The sequence below is a fragment of the Macadamia integrifolia genome, chromosome 10, assembly GCF_013358625.1.
Source record: "Macadamia integrifolia cultivar HAES 741 chromosome 10, SCU_Mint_v3, whole genome shotgun sequence".
In the NCBI taxonomy this organism is placed as follows: domain Eukaryota; kingdom Viridiplantae; phylum Streptophyta; class Magnoliopsida; order Proteales; family Proteaceae; genus Macadamia; species Macadamia integrifolia.
The window spans coordinates 25,813,035-25,831,053 of record NC_056566.1 but is presented as its reverse complement, the minus strand read 5'-3'; the positions used below and the strand labels follow the sequence as shown (position 1 = coordinate 25,831,053).

The 18,019-nt window shown below is 38.1% G+C and overlaps 1 protein-coding gene and 1 long non-coding RNA gene across 2 annotated transcripts; one reads left to right on the top strand and one right to left on the bottom strand.

Moving 5' to 3' along the window:
* Positions 1-987: 987 nt before the first annotated feature.
* Positions 988-5,071, top strand: LOC122091346 (receptor-like protein EIX2). The gene is made up of 2 exons (XM_042661225.1): positions 988-2,270; positions 2,364-5,071. Exons 1-2 carry the CDS (start codon positions 1,031-1,033, stop codon positions 4,466-4,468), a joined length of 3,345 nt encoding a protein of 1,114 aa, XP_042517159.1. The 5' UTR covers positions 988-1,030; the 3' UTR covers positions 4,469-5,071.
* A 10,445-nt stretch (positions 5,072-15,516) lies between these two features.
* On the bottom strand, positions 15,517-16,830 carry LOC122091198. The gene is made up of 2 exons (XR_006143842.1): positions 16,690-16,830; positions 15,517-16,478 (listed from the first exon to the last, which is right to left on the bottom strand). It is a non-coding gene; the product is annotated as an uncharacterized LOC122091198 (long non-coding RNA).
* Positions 16,831-18,019: the final 1,189 nt, after the last annotated feature.

Genomic DNA, 18,019 nt, shown 5'->3' with positions numbered 1-18,019 from the left:
GGGTTGGTAAAATCATAATAATCTTAGCATTACTAGCAAGAAAACCCAAAAGACTTTTCCTATAAGGATCAAGTCAAGTCAAGCCGCTAGTGTGTTTTGTCTCCCTCTCTCGTCAAATTCAAAGCTTTTATTTTTTATTTTTTTATTACTTCTTTACTTCCTGAACGGATAGAATTTCTAAAATCATCGAATGACAAATCACTAAAATTGAATTTGACGGAAGATCCAATATTTTAAAATTGTATCTAGAATAACTAGAAAAGTGTAAACAAGATCAAATATAAATTGATTGTTATGAGCAAATACAAAATCTTTGGAAACAGAGTCAATACATGTATATCTTCATATTGTTATCTATGTAATGTCTATTTATCGTGGCAATAAAAATACACAACTCATAAGATATAGAGAGGTGAGACCAACTCTGAGGGAATACTCAAATGGATAATGGAAAGGGAGTGCTATGTTCTTCTTCTTTTAGTTCCGGATTGACAGTTAAGCCAAGTTTCAGGGAAGCATTGATTGTTTGCTCGTATTGATTTCGTATCAAATCAGATGTAGGTTGCTTAAAAATAGTAGTTCTGCTATTCTCTCTTGGGGGTCGACATTTTTCATCGATGAGAGGAATGATCATTTGTCTTGCATGCCGAGAATCAGATTCAATTAATTTATTTTTTTGATTTTTCATTTGTTTGCAATCAAACATAGCCTGTGAAGGCCCAAAATCAAAATCAATACCGTGTGTAAGGGTGAAGACCCAAAACTAATAAGATAGTAAGCAGAGGTCAAGTCAAGTCGAGTCAAGACTCAAGACTCCAAACTAGTGTTTTGTCATTACCAGCAAGGAAGGTCCAAAATCAATACCGTGTGAAGTAAGGGGGTCAAGTCTTGATCCGATCCAGACCAATCCAGAGTCGATGAAGTGATGATAATGGCTTATAAATATCATTTGAGCATCAAACTGCTAGATACAAAAAACAATCAGAATTGAGTGAATTAGTAGTGATCATAAGGAAGTCCATCCATCATCATGTTCATGGGTGGTGTAGCTCCTGCTTCTTTTGCATCTATTCATCAGTTCCTTCTTCTGCTCCTCCTGTTTTTGGGTTTTCTATACCTTCAGATAACCATTCATGTTGGAGGTCTGAGTGAGAAGATCACTGTGAGCTGCAAAGAGGGAGAGAGGCAAGCACTGCTCGAGTTCAAAGCTGGTCTAACCGACGCTTCAGGGCGGCTCTCTTCTTGGGTCGGTGATGATTGCTGCAGATGGAGAGGTGTGGGCTGCAACAATATGACCGGTCATGTCATCAAACTCCACCTACGGAATCAAATCAAAGAGTCATTTCTTGGGTTTGATGTGTTTAACAATGCGATAGAAGGAATTGATCCGGAAGCTACCAATAAGACTTCTTTGGGTGGAACGATAAGTCCTTCATTGCTGAAATTGAAACACTTGAATTACTTGGACCTCAGCTTCAACAATTTTCAAGGAACCAATATTCCAAAATTCATAGGTTCACTTGAAAACTTGAGGTATCTCAATCTCTCTTCTGCATCATTCAGTGGAACAATTCCTCCCCACCTTGGAAATTTATCAAGATTGCAATATCTTGACCTCCATACAGAATATTATTATTTTGATGAACTAACATTCAACAATCTTCAGTGGGTCTCTGGTCTATCTTCTTTGAGGTACTTAAACATGGGAGGTGTGAGCTTTGAAGGTAAGTCTTCAGCTGATGACTGGATACAAGCTGCTACTATGCTTCCTTCTCTCTCAAAACTACACCTCTCCGACTGTTCACTTTCCAAGATCCCTCTCTCTCTTCCATTTTATGCAAATTTTACTACTTCTCTTTCAGTCCTTGAACTTGCCGACAACTACTTCAACTCCTCAATTCCTCCCTGGCTTTTTAATATTACTAGTCTCACTGTTCTTGATCTCAGCGGGAATTATTTCAAGGGCCCAATTCCAGATACCTTTTCCAACACTAGTTCTCTTCAAAACCTCGACATATCATATACGTTGATTGGAGGCAGGTTACCAAGAACTTTGGGTAATCTTTGCAATTTGAAGAGGTTACATCTATCAGGATGCAGTAATATTACTGGCGAAATAACAGAATTAGTGAACAGTTTGTCTCTATGCAATTCTAATAGCTTGGAGAGGCTATCTTTAATGGGGACTGCAGTTTCAGGTCTGATTCCATCATCCATCGGAAAGTTGTTGTCATTGATAGATTTGTACCTCTCTCAAACTCAACTTTCAGGTAAACTTCCACCTTCTCTTGCAAAAATATTAAAAATATTTATTTTTTTTGGGGGTGGGTGCTAATACCGATTACTTGAAACTTCAATTTCAGGTTCAATTCCAGCATCTATCGGAAACTTGTCATCTTTGAGAACATTAGACTTCTCTGAAACTCAAATCAGAGGTCCCATTCCGATATCCATTGGAGGATTGTCATCCTTGAGAACATTAGACCTCTCTGGAAATCAAATCATGGGTTCAATTCCTGCATCTATCGGAAACTTGTCATCTTTGATAAGATTAGACCTGTCTGAAACTCAAATCAGAGGTCCCATTCCGATATCCATTGGAGGATTGTCATCTTTGATAATATTATACCTGTTTGAAACTCAAATCACAGGTTCAATTCCTGCATCTATCGGAAACTTGTCATCTTTGATGACATTAGAGATCTCTGGAAATCAAAACACAATTAGTTCCATTCCAGAATCGATGGGGGAACTTTCAGAGTTGGTTGAATTGTCAATAACTGGGAGTTCTTTGAGTGGCGTTATTTCAGAAGGTCACTTTAAGAATGTTACAAGTTTAAAAGTTTTACAACTCGGATCAGAAGATCCAAATAATAAACTCTTGCGTTTTGAAGTGAGCAGGGACTGGATTCCAACTTTTAGTCTGGAGGAAATCAGATTGTATAGCCTCCAAATGGGCCCCAATTTTCCTTCATGGCCTGCAACTCAAAAGGATCTTTTCTTTTTAACTCTCAGCAATGTAGGGATTTCAGACACCATACCAGATGGCTTTTTGAATTTATGTGCTTGGCAGCGGATAGATCATTTGGATCTCTCTAAAAATCAAATCAGAGGTAGGGTACCAAATTCTTTCGAATTTTTTACTGCAACATATGTAGATTTGAGTTTCAATCACATAGAGGGTTCTTTCCCCCTTTGGTCTAATGTCTCTTATTTAAATCTTGGGACAAATTCATTCACGGGACAAATTCCTAAGAACTTGGCTGTAGTTTTAGGGTCTACAGTAACCAGTTTAGATTTTTCTGGGAATCTTTTAACTGGGAGCATTCCTTCATCTATATGTGAGCTAACGATTTTGAGGGCTCTCATCATTTCACATAATAGTTTACGGGGAGAACTCCCGAATTGTTGGAAGGACATGAAGGACTTGGAAGTTATTGATTTAGGAAACAACAATCTATCAGGGAAGATTCCTCAATCAATAGGTTCTTTGTCTTCACTACGATTTCTAATGCTTGGCAGCAACAACTTTCATGGCAAGCTTCCTTTATCATTGCGAAAATGCACATCTTTATGGAATCTAGACATTGGAAAAAATAGATTCACTGGCAATATACCAACATGGATAGGAGAAAGTCTATCAAATTTGCATATCATCCGCTTCCGTTCCAACTTTTTAACGGGAAAAATTCCTTCACAATTATGTAACCTTTCAATGCTTCACTTCTTGGACCTTTCACATAATAATATGTCAGGATCCATCCCACAATGTTTGAGCAATTTGAGTTATCTAAAATCAAGAGATGAAGAAAACATAGAATTAGAATTTTATGAAGGAATATATCAAGATCAGCACATGATGGTAGTTACAAAAGGAAGAGAACTTGATTACACCCAAACTCTTGAGTTGGTGAATAGCATTGATCTTTCACACAATCATCTATCAGGAAAAATTCCAGACGGGATAACAAGATTGGTGGAATTGGGTACATTGAACTTATCAATGAATCATTTGATAGGAAAGATCCCTGAGAAGATAGGGGATTTGCGAAATCTGGAAACCCTTGACCTCTCCTTAAACCAACTTTCTGGTCAGATTCCTACAAGCATATCTTCTTTAACTTTCTTGAGCCACTTGAACCTTTCACATAACAATTTATCTGGGAAGATTCCATCAAGCAACCAGCTTCAGACTATTGGTAATGAATCCATGTACACAGGGAACTTTGGACTTTGTGGGTGGCCCCTAGCTAATAATTGTCCAGGCACTAACATATCTCCACCTCCAACATATGCCAAAGTTGATGGAGAAGATGGAAGTGATGAAGAATGGATGGATATGCTATGGTTTTACATTGGCATCATTATGGGTTTCATTGTGGGATTTTGGAGTGTTTGGGGTACTTTATTTTTCAAGAAATCTTGGAGGATTGCCTACTTTCGGTTTATTGATCATTACATTGAATGAGGAGCATTTATAGAGGAAGTTGGAGCTGAAAGGTAACAAAACTTCAGGGGCTTAAAGAAATGATTTATGCCATCATCTCTTCTAGCTTTCGTACCATGAAGCAATAAAAGGTATGTATAATCTTTTGATGTGTGTATTTCCTATATCATGAATAAGTTTTTTTTTTTTTTTTTTCTCTCTCTCTTTGTGTGTCTCCTATTATGTTCTTTTCTTTTCCTCATCATAGAAATGTGTCTAGGCATTGGCATATCTGAAGAATGGAATGTTTTGGTTTATGTTGTAAGTTTTAACTTTTTTAATCAATGTAATTGTGGTGGCACAACTTCCTTTGCAACTATACGAAATAGGCTTATGGCCACATGGTGGGAACTTCCTCTTATCTCCCCCCTCCCCCGCGGAACCCCAGCTTCTTGATATCTCATGTATCATTTTATGGTTGTTTTCTTCCCTCCCCTGTTTTTGATGTATCATCATTTGTTAGTTGTTTTCCCCCACCCTGGTTTTGATGTATCATCTTTGACTGCTTGTTTTATGTTTTTCTCGGTCCCCCTTCCCACTTCCCCCTTCCCCCTTCCCCCTTCCCCCTTCCCCTTTTTTTCTTTTCTTTTTTGGTTTCGAAGTTGTACTTTGCTCTCTTGCTCTAATACATTTTTCATTCACCACTAATGTTTATTGAAAATGCTAAATTAATACATGTGACAAAAGGTGGATTATAGATTCAATATTAGAACCCCAAATTTGGGACATGATCAATATATACAAGGTATCTTCCTATATTTAACAATTCAGATTTGTCCAGTTATTACGATGCATGACAGAAATCAAGTTATCTTCTTTCATTTAACAATTCAAATTTACCCTTTTTTATTCAAGACTTGTATCCGATTTTTGTCTTTTTCACAAATATAAGCTGTTATGCGATGATGCATTTACCTGCCCTTCCTTTCCAACGGCCCCGTTTGGGACTCAGATGCAAGTAATGGCTCCAGAACCCCGCTTGATTGAATCAGCTATGTCGTTCCAATCTCTGGTCCATTCCTCCCCGGATGGTTCACATGATCGACACTCTACCCGTCCTCCAGTTAACTCTTCTATTGGTGTATGATGTCTTGTATTCCGTCGCAGTTTAATTCAGGGAATACTAGTACTATGCAAGCAATATTGAGAGGTGTGAGGATGAGCGTTGTAACCTTATTCTCCATTGATAGTGAAGCAGGATCTCATCTCATCTCATCGGGGAAGTAGGCAACCTTGCCGAACCTCGTAAAATCCATGTACATTGTTTGTTTTGTTTTATCCATTATCTTTTGCATCGTTTTAGGGTTACATTTCTACATCTTCAAACTCCAGTCACTCTGTTTTTCGGCATTCCAATGCTAGTTTCTCCCACCGACAGGGTTCTCCGATTGAGGAGGATGAGTGCGGCACACGCCCCAGGTCAGAGCACGCCCCTGCAGTTTTTGGGCCTCTTACACGTGGCACACTGGGACCAAACCATACCTTCCCCTCACAGTTGCCATCACCGATTCCCACTACTCACGGCTATCGGCGCAAACATTCCACCTCTACCAATTCCATATTCCCGCCCGAGAATCAGACAATATCCCATTCATGGTTTTAAGTATCGGTGCGTATCGTGCCGTATCATCCGATACGTATCCGTATCGGTACGTATCGGTAGGCATCGGCACGATACATACCGATACGTATCATGAAAATTTCAAAACCCTTATGTATTGATACGTATCCTACGATACACACCGATACGCACCGATACACCACCGGTAGCACCGATACTCACCGATACGTACCGATACTCTATGAAAAATTCAAAATTGAAGTGAAATGTACGTTTCGATATGTACCGGTACGTATCGGTATGTATCGACCCATACACACCGATACGGTCATAAAATGACTAAAATGGGTAATTTTTTAGAAAAACATAATTTGTTGAGGTGTTTTTGTTCCAAAGTTGCTGCCAACCATTTTTCTCTCTAACTAAAGTGGAAATCAAGGTTGGGAACAAGGATTTTACATTTATGGAACAATTACAAACCTTGGATTCTTAGTGCGATACTCTCAATTTACTGTTTATGCATAATACATGTTATATATAACTTTTTTTAACTATTTTTTATGCAAAAGTGTATAAAAAATTGTTTCCTATCCATTTATGTACGTATCTTAGCGTATCTCCGATACGATACGATACCCTCCGATACGTATCTTAATGTTGGCCAATCGATACGACGACCGATACCGATACTTTAATCCTTGATCCCATTCATTACCCCACCACCAGTCATCCCTTCATCCAGCTATTCACTCTCAAACCTTACTCAAATCCCTTCACCATCAATTAAGCCATGTCTGGAAATCCTAACCCTCTGTTGTCCCTACTGCCATTACTCTCTGGAATCTCAATTTGTAACCCGGTTCAACCCATAAACACTCCAACCTACATTCCTCTTCCATCACAACTCAACTCCTCTCAATCAGGCCACAACCCAACTCTTTCCAAAGCCTAACCTTCCTAGTGTCTTCCCTACTGAAATCAATTCTCCTTCTAACCTTGAGCCCAGCCCAATTCATCTACTTGAAGCTTCTCCCACTCACCCCACCTCTCCTACTTTGTATACGACAGAGAATCCAAATCCCCAAGTGCCCATTCTCTTAGCCCCACCAACATTCTTCTCAGGCAACAATCTGAAGATGCAGGCTCGGGAAATCAAATCTAAGAGTTCCCATCGACCCAAACCTGTGGAAATGAAGTCCACCAATACCAGAAGCAAACGGCCAAAACACTTTCAACGGGAAGAGATGCATGGGATTAATTTGGAGCAGCCATCCCCTTCAGAGAGTTTTTTAATGGATGGCCCCTTGGTTTTTGGGGGATATCAACACCAAGGGGATACATGAAGCTTATCTCATGGAATTGTCGAGGTTTGGGGAGTACCTTGACGATTCGCTCGCTTCGTAACCTCTCCCAATCGGTAAAACCATACTTAATTTTCTTAATGGATTCCAAATGCTCTTCTAAGAAGCTAGCCCAAGTTTGGTGCAAATTGCAGATGTTCTCTTCATTTAGTGTTGATGTTGTAGGCTCATTAGGGGGTCTAGGATTATTATGGAATCATCAGATCCAAGTGGAGGTCCTTTATGCGGATAATCATATCATCCATACCAAGGTAATATCTAATTCCAATCCCACTTTCTATTTAACTTGTATCTATGGTGACCCTGTTAAATCTGAGAGCGGATCATATGCTCGTATGGGCAGATGATTTAAACTGGTCTTACGGTTTAAAGATGCCATGTGGTCAATCTCCTTACGGAGGTAACGTTCTTTTAATTTATTTATTCAAAATTTTACATCTTTTTTTGTTTTCCCTATTTTTAAGGAATTCCAAAATTTTCAGATTTTATTAACATATTTTATCTCCTTTATTTAGGGGGAGTTTCAAATCGTGGATATGTACCCCAATTATCTCATTTTTTTTTTTTTTTTATCTTCCACATATCTCCTTTTTTATCTTCCACGTCTCTTTATATTATTGTAATCCGACTCATTAACCCATCTCCCCTCATTTATCCTACTTTAATTGGAATCAGAATTAGAATTGAATGTTAGAAAAACAATCTTTTAAGATAAACCATTACCGATTTTCATTAGTTTTATATATATATATATATATATATATAAAACTAAATTTATATAACTAAATTTATATATTTAGTTATATTTAAGAATGCTTAAGATGATATATATATATAGCTAAATATATATATATATATATATATATATATTTTTTTTTCAATTTTATCTCCAAAATTTTCAAATGGAGTAGTATCCTCCTCCTCCTCCTCTCTCTCTCTCTCTCTCTCTCTCTCTCTCCGTTTTTCTTCAATTTCAAACCTTTTTAGTAATTGGAATATCGTTTTTCCTCATTTTCTTTAATTTCAATCCTGTTAGTAACCAAAAATTTCCAATGGAGTAGCGGATCATGTGCGTGTTTGAGTGCATGCTGATCATTGTCTCTATGGGTGAAGATCATCTACAATAAAGCATAAGAAATTTGAGAGAAGAATTGGCTAAAGGTACGCAAAATCTTCTTGAAGAGGAATTAGATCACTCATTATCAATTCTTATCTTGGAATAAAAATACGGCATCTAGCTTATTTCTAGCCACAAATATATGTCTGATGGATGTGCAAAGGCATATCCAGAAACTTAAAATTGAAGTTGCAAAAAAAAAATCTAATAAAATCAAGAAGGAAGAAAATATTAGAAAGGATTTTAAAAAAATAGTATTTATCAGCATAATCACTGTTTAATATTGCTGGGAATCATTTTTAACAATAATAGCCCCATAGAAGCAAATTATAGAGTGGAATATTTTCTGATTTTCATTAATTAAAGTGAAAATCTGTAAAATGTATGTATTGGCCACGCTCATTGAATCTCCTACTACAAGCACTCTTAAACTTTTAACAGTTCAAATTGAACTTAGTATATATGGCCATGCCCATTGCATCTCCTACTACTGTAGAATGGATATCCATAAAGCCCCAACACCTACTAGGATGAATCCCGATTTAGGTAACTTACAAAACCTTCATGCAATGACCCCCAATAGATATATAAAAAAAAGAAGAAAGAGATGGGGGCTTGTTCACCACGAAAAAAAAACTAGGGTTTGACTGTCAAACCTCTTAGTACATAAGATTGCAATTCTTTATTTCTGTCAATATAACTTGCCGTGAATAACATGGACTGCTTATTCTTTAATCCTAATAAGAGAGAGAGAGAGAGAGAGAGAGAGAGAGAGAGAGAGAGAGAGACGTGAAAGGTATCCACGATTTAAAGCTCCCCCTAAATAAAGGAGATAAAAAAGGCTACTAAAATCTGAATAATTTGGAATTCCTCAAAAATAGGGAAAACAAAAAAAGATGTAAAATTTTGAATAAATAAATTAATCGGTAATGGTTTATCTAAAGAGATTGTTTCTCTAACGTTCAATTCCAATTTCAATTCTAATTTCAATTAAAGTGGGATAAATGAGTCGGATATATATATATATATATATTTTTTTTTTTTTTTGGTAGAAGGTTAATGAGTCGGATTACTATAATATAAAGAAACATGGAAGATAGAAAAGGAGATATGTGGAAGATAAAAAAAAATGAGATAATTGGGATACATATCCACGATTTGAAACTCCCCCTAAATAAAGGAGATAAAATAGGTTAATAAAATCTGAATAATTTGAAATTCCTTAAAAATAGGGAAAACAAAAGGAAAATGTAAAATTTTGAATAAATAAATTAACGGAACGTTACCTCAGTAAGGAGGTTGGACACATGGCATCTTTAAACTGTAAGACCAGTTTAAAACATCTGCTCGTACGAGCAGATGATCCGCTCATGTTAAATCTTGTCGCCATGCTGCATGGGATAGAGTCAAAGGTCTGTGTGAAAAGGCAAGAAAAGTGGGCGTGCATGGGTGACTTTAATTCTTACCTTTCATGGCATGAGAAAAAGGGGGGCCGATCAAGGGGATCTTCTGATACATCTCAGTTCTGTGATTTCTTAAATTCTTGTTTGCTAATGGATGTGGGTGCTTATGGTCCTACCTATACTTGGAACAATAAATGAAAGGGAAAAGAAAACATCAGAACCAGGTTGGATCAAGTTCTCGCAAATGCAGAATGGTGCAGTGCATTTGGAGAATCCATAGTTACTGTTCAACCTTCTCTTGGATCGGATCATTTCCCTATTGTGGTAGATACTGAGGGCAGGCGATTCTCCGGCACTTGGCCTTTTCGATTTGAATCTCTATGGTTTACTCACTCTGAATGTGCCTCCATTGTAGCCAAAGCATGGTCTATTGCAACAATTGACAAGCCTAGTATTTCTATCACTAAAAAGACCCTAAACTGTAAAGAGATGTTTACTGCTTGGAGCAAGAAATCATTCGATATTCAAAACAGAATCAAGACATATCTCAAGGAGCTTGGAGATCTACAGAAAAATCCAACACCAACATCTTAGGAAAGGGAGTGGGAAGTCTCTAATCTTCTTGAAATTGAGTTGAACAGTGAGGAACTTCTATGGTAGCAGAAGTCGCGAGCTATTTGGCTGAAGAGTGGGAACCGAAACACTAAATTTTTCCATGCCTCTAGCCTTCAGAGACGTAATAGGAATAAAATCCTTAAACTCAGAGCTGGCTCTTGTAAATGAACTCAAAATGAAGAGGAAATAGTTCATGAGGTGGTGGATCAATACAAAACCATTCTCTGCTCTGAAGGAGTTAATGAACCCGCTCCCCAAGTTGTCTTATAGACTATATCCCCTGTTATTAATGCGGCTGATAATGAATCTTTGTGTAAACAACTTGGGCTTGAGGAAATCAAGGTGGCATTAGGTTCCATGGCCCCAGTTAAATCTCCCGAGCCAGATGGCCTACCACCAGCCTTTTTTCAGAATTACTAGGACCTTGTCAATACTGATATCTTTTATTTTGTACAGGATTTCTTCAATGACGGAGTGATGCCTAAAGATCTTAATGATACTATGATATGTCTCATTCCTAAGAGTGACCACCCTGAATCTGTTGACCACTACAGGCCGATTAGCTTGTGTAACATGGTCGTGAAGATTGCGACAAAGATTGTGGCTTCTAGCTTGAAGAACATCCTTGATAAAGTCATTTCTCCTGCACAATTGGCATTTGTTCCTGATCGCCTTATATTTGAAAACGTCCTTCCATTATATTTCTCATAAGAAGAAAGGTAAAAGAAGATACGTGGCAATGAAGCTGGACATAAAGAAAGCCTATGATAGGCTCGAACGGAGAATTATAGAGGGGGTGATCACTCTAATGGGTTTCTTCCAGAAGTAGGTTTCAACAGTTCTCTCATGCATTTCTTCAGTCTCATATAAGATGCTTATCAATGGCTCGGTTCGTGGTGCTATAACTCCTTCACGAGGCATTCGCCAAGGTGACCACTTGTCTCTGACAATCTTTGTGATTTGTCCCAAGCCTTGAGTGCAGTTCTCCACAAGGCTGGAAATAATGGTTTTACACATGGCATGAAAATTCGTAATAGAGGTGAACCCCTATCTCATCTACTATTTGCTGATGACACTCTAATATTCTCGGAAGCCAATCCTACTAAAATTCAGAATATCAAGTCTTGCTTGGAGTCATATTGTTTGGCTGGTGGACAGCAAGTCAACCTCCAAAAATCTTGTTTAGTCTTCAGTCCTAACACAGTGGTGAAGTTCAAACGTTGGTTTTCACGTATCTTGAAAATCCCTTATGGAGCCCCTCCAAAGAAATGGGACTTCTCATACATTTAGGTACTTCCAAGCTTGAGTTGTTTAAGGAAATCAATGAAAAAACTGAAGGTAGAATGCAGAGTTGGAAACACAAATTACTGTCATATGTTGGGAAGGAAGCTATGCTGAAATCAGTCGCTTTTTCGATGAATACCTATTCTGCCACCCATTTTAAATTGCCAGCGGCTCACCATTCTACTCTTCGAAAGGCGGCAACTCATTTCTTTTGGGATGGGATCAATGATAACCACAAGATCTACTGGATTTCTTCGGACAGAATGTGCCGCTCTAAAGACAAAGGAGGGTTGGGCCTCAAAGACCCTGCCATACACAACATAGCTCTCCTAGGCACACTGGCATGGAGATTGTGGAAGTTCCCTACCTCTCCCTAGGCTCAAATGATGAAAAGTACATACTACCCAAATACTGATTTTCTCCATGCTATAGCGGGTTCATCTCCCTCTTGGGGCTGGCGAAGTGTGCTTGAAGGGAGGAAGGTTTTAGAGAAAGGACTAACTACTATGGTTGGTGGGATCTGGAGAGGATATTCTAATTTGGGAAGATGGTTGGATTCCATCTTCTCCTAATTTTAAGGTTCAACAACCTGAATATAATGATCATAGTTGCAAGTGGGTGTCAGACTTAATTGATGAAGAGAATCGGGTATGGAGGGAGGACCTCTTACAACTTCATTTTCATCCTAAGGATGTTGCTGCCATTAAGAAGATTCAATTGAGTCTATTACCTCGCTAAGACTACCGAGTATGGAGAGCTTCAAAGAATGGCATTTATTCAGTTAAATTTGCTTATCATCAGATCTACAATGTGAAAGATAATGCTCAACGTCTTGTTCCTTCCTACTCTACCAATAGACTTCAATACTTCCCATCGAAAGTTGTTTGGAGGAACATCTGGAGTGCTCAGGCTATGCCCAAGGTTAAACATTTGGTTTGGAGAGCATGCTCTAATGGTCTCCCTTTAGTTGAAGCTCTAATTTGTTGAAATGCTCCTCTCAATCCAACTTGCCCTCGATGTGGATATGAGAACTAGAATATAAATCAGATTTTTCTGAACTGTAGCTTTGCTCAGGCATTATGGTATGGTTCTAGATTGGGTTTCAGCCCTCCATCTAACGATCCTCATTTAATCGATACAATTCAAGGGTGGAGTTGTTTCTCGGCTGCAGGAAAGCGATTGGGGAATGAGATATCTGGTGTGGCATCTTACATTTGTTGGGCTCTATGGTTGGCTCGTAATGATCTCATTTTCAATGGTAGAGATCGCTCACCCAGGGAGATAATCTCATATGCTGAAAAAGAGTTTGATGAGTTTTGCAGTAGCCATGCACCCAATACACATTTTTCTTAGAATCCACAACATATTGGATCTAACCGTTCTGTACATTAGTGTCCTCTCTGACCTTTCTTTTATAAACTCAATACTGATGCTACCATGTCCAAGATGAAGACTGGAGTGGGATTTAGTCTAAGAAATTCCAAAGGTGTCCCCAAGTTTGCTATCTCTGAGCCAATTTCTTTCTCATCTATTCTTCAAGGAGAAGCAATTGCAATTCGGTGTGGGCTCTTACATAGTATTACTGAAGCAATTGACAACATTGAAGTGGAAGCAGACAATGTTGAGCTTGCCACTATCCTAAGCAGCAACCATACGGATCCCAAACTTAAAGTTTTTGGTATTTGGACGGACATCAAATATCTGGCTACCTTTTTTCTTTCTTGTTCATTCAAGTATGTTCTTAGGGAGACTAACAACGTCGCTGACTCCTTAGCCCGGAAAGCCACGGATTTCTGATCTATGTAAATCAAACTCCTTGCGCTGGTCACGCAAAAATATATAGACCCGTTTTTACCAAAAAATTTTTTTTTTGATGCACGTGAAGTCTTAGTGCATATGTGATGTAGATGTAGGGAATCAATAGCAGAAGACTTGAGGTTGCAGCAGTAGGCCTCCCATTTAGAACAACTTAGGCATTCCAAGATTTTAATTTGCAGCCTATAAGGATGATCCATGCAAGGTCGTCCAAGCTTAGACAGGATTTACATTTTATCTAGAACCGGAAAACAGAAGTCTATTCTAGTGAATCCATAGAGAAGGCAAAAAAAAAAAAAGGGAAGCAATGCAAATACATATGTGAAAATTCAAATAAAAAAATTTATCTATATATTTTTTAGAGAGTTCCCTAAAATCCAGTATGGCCTCTATACCAGTACGGAGACCAATGAGAATATTCCCAAAAGTATCAACGACGATAGGATTTCCACCTTAAATGGAGATGGGGCGGTCATTTTGCCTCTTCTTGTGTTTGTCGCAAGGGCCACACTGCCTTTCAGGATTTTTTCCCTCATTTTTTTTCCTTCTTATTATCTTTCGTTTTTTATATAACATTATGAAGAAGTATTGTAATGATGATAACTTACTCCTGTTAAAATGTAGCTAATTTTTTATCCCACAAAAAAAAAAAACCTGTACCTAAATCTATGGCACTCCTTCCTTATCGAACCAAAATATTCAGAGCTCATAAAAAATAAAAACCAGCATATTTCATGAGTTATTATTATTATTATTTCCTTTTTTTTTTTTGTGGGGTGGGGGGGTGAACTGTGCTCAAACTTTAAATAAGTACATCAATCTTGAACTATCGACATTTCTAGTAGGAACAAAATTCTGAATTAATGGAACACAAACTTGATGAAGAAACCACGACAGCATGTTTTAGATGCATAAACTATCATAGGATCTACCAATGATTTGAAAATTCATTCTCTCTAATTTCTAAGCGCTCAAGAGAAGAAAACCTCTAGTCACCATCAAAGAGAGAGAACACGAGAGAAAAAGAAATGCACCACGTTAGAATGAAGATTCTTCTTGCATACGCCCTCTCACATCACACTTATGTACCCCACGCTCTCTCCACAACAAATACCTCCTAATTAGGGGTGCCAATTGGTCGGTTGATTCGGTTTCATTGATTTCAATTTCTTATCGGTTTTCCTTACTGATTTGTTATCAATTTGATATCAGGATCAGTACCATGTAAATTTATAAATAATTAAGGGAAAACATTTTTTATGATTTACAAATTGATATCAAAGCAGTCTGATTTCACCGGTTTGGTTAGGGTTTGAGACACTACCTCCTATTGGATTATTCATCACTTGCTCTCTATTAGGAAAAATTGGACTTAAGCGTTGGAGTTCAAATCCAACCAACTGCGCTAAGCAGCTGACCTCAATGCGTATCCATTTTGTTTCCATAAATATCTCTTCTCACCCTTAAAATGATAGTAAATGAGACATGTATCGACACATGAAGTGTCCGTGCGCGGGATTCTTGGGCCTTGGCCTGGCAATTTGCAATGCTCAGTGGAGTACCTGCATGAGGGTTGGTCACTTGATCAACTCCTCTCAAATGTATCGGTGCTTGGTTTGCACCAATTTCCTTGTTTTCTAAGAAGTGTGGCCTTGAGTTCCTGTTGACTTCTCTGTGGGTTTGTACATGACCCCTATGTGGGTCTGTTATGTAATGGTCAATAGGCCCTTGAGTAGGGATGTAAATTGACAATCAAAATCCGAATTCGAATTCGAATTCACATCCATATTCAGTCAAAGGAAATCTGAAATAAAATCCAAATTATGCGATCCAATTAAATAATCAATTAATGATTTTTAGATAACATAGAAAGATGAATTAAAAACAAATTATATTCATTAGAGGAAGAATCTTTGGATTACACAAGTTGAGAGTAAATGAATAGTTGAATACCCGAATTTAATCCACATCCATATTCGTTTAGGAGTCTCCGAATCCGTTCAACAAATATTCAGATCCGAACACATTCGATCTATATCTAATCCGTTTACATCCCTGCCCTTGAGCTGAAACAAAAAATTAAAGAGTAAATTACCCTCCCCTGCCTCCCCCGTACTTTACCACTTCCCTTCCTATGGTTTGAAACATAACAGTACAACAACACCCTCCCCTGAATTTTCAAGATTCTAACTGTCGTACCATTAGTCAATTTCGGAGTTAAATATACAAGTAAAAAGACAAATTTACCCTCATCTCTAACACCTTATACCAGAAGTGCAAAGCCTGTCTTCTCCAGCCGACATCTCTTCCGAAGGGGAAAAACAGAAGAGCTTCTGCCGGTCGTCGGGAAAGAGAGAACATCTAAGATCGGAACTACCGAGACCTACAATTCGGCAGCAAATTTGTGCTTTGGCGAGCGATAATCGACTTCTCCGGGAAGCTTAAATAGGTTTCGGCTGCCATTAAGGCTTGATACGGAGGAACCCAAATCAGGAATGTTATCTTTGACTTGGCCAGTGACCTGTCGAAGGGTATTGAACGGATCGGGAGAGCCATCGAAGGGTTGGATGTTGGGGTTCTGGTGAACTGCGCAAGGGTTGCTTACCCTTACGCGAGATTTTTCTATGAAGTGGATGAAGAATGCTTAACGATGTGATTCAGGTAAATGCGGAAGCCATTAATAGGGTGATCAAGGCTGTTCTTCTTGGGATGATTTAAAGGAAGAGAGGTGCCATCGTGAATATAGTGTCGGGTTCTATCACTGCCACACCTTCGTATCCACTTGTCTCTGTTTATGCTTCCACCAAAGAGTAAGTGTTTTCTGCATCTTAATTTACTGCGAAATCGAATAATCTCTCAGGCGCAGGAGTTAGGATTCTATGGAGGCTTTCATCTTCACTAATATGAGAATATAGCAGCACAAGATCTAAATCTAGGGTTTATAGAGCTCATTCCACAAACACGGGAAACACAACAAATGGGTTTCAATTGAATCAAGGGGAAAACCAAAAAAATGAGTTTCAATGAAATCAAGGGGAATATCTTACTCTCAGTTTCGCTTGGTGTGTCACTTCGCAGATTCAAGATGGTGCGGAGATCAATCTTCAAGCCTCTGGTAAGGGTCGAATTCAACCAACGGAAAGGTTCAGCGCAACAGAGAGCTTCAAAGGAACGGAGCTTAATTAAACGGAGAGGGACCTAGCTGGGTTCAACGATGAGAGATCTTCAACCCAGCTATGCATTGAGGTTCAACAATGATAGATCTTCAACGGAGAGGGATTCAGTGATGTTCAATAGCAGTTCCAATGAAGAAGATGAGGGTGAGTGCTTGTTCACTTTTTCTCTTAATATAAGGAAGGGTGATTTCGAAATCTCACATAATAGAAAAGTAGTATAGGGATATGGGCAGTCATATTTTTTTTTTTTGTGATGTCTTGAGAGTGGTATTCTTACGGTTTCAGAACGGAAAAAAATCCTCTGTTTTTCTCATCCTTATTTTTTCTTGTTTTGTTACCTGCAGAACACGACACGTGGACAATTTTAAGACCAACAGTAATTAGACCATGATTTCAAGAATCGATACCGTATTAGTATTGGTTGAGATCGATTTTTGATTCTTAATTCATTCGGATTGATTATTCACATCATTTCAAGGGTAAAACAGTAAAAGGACATATCTTTTATGAAAAATAAAAGACAAAAGTGATTGATATCCAACTATCTGATCTAGTATCAACAAAGACCCAATATCAATACCAATGGGGAGAACTAAATCCATGAATTAGACTATTGAAACTTCAGAGGAGTGTTGTTATGTTTTAAACTATAAGGGAGGAAAAATGCTATTTATGGAAAGTACAAGGTAGAGAAGTGTAATTTCTCAAAAATAAAAATATAATTTTAAAAGTCAGATTGGATGGTGAATATCCACTTGATCAAATTTGTATCGGCCTTAATTGATCCCATCCTAAGTTCCTAACCTTTTCGATCATGATACACAATTGTAGATCAGGGTAAAAACATAATAAAATTGATTTTTATTATAAAATAAATATACATCTATCTGAAACAGTCCAACGCAAATCAATCTAGATCAATATTAAAGTCGTATTGACCTTGACTGATTCCGGGATTGATCCTAAACCTATCCCCTTGATCTCTACTCCTTGCATTGTTGACAACAAGGTTGGATTCTCTACCCATATGGGTAGATACTTTTCCACCTCAGATGGATAATTACTAATGAAGCAGGTGGAAAATAATCTCCCCATATGGGTAGAGGATCCAGAATCGTGGCTCATGGGCACCCTCCCTGCATCACATAATTAAGATGACTTCCACATTTTGCTTTGGAATATGCCTAATATGAGGCTCATA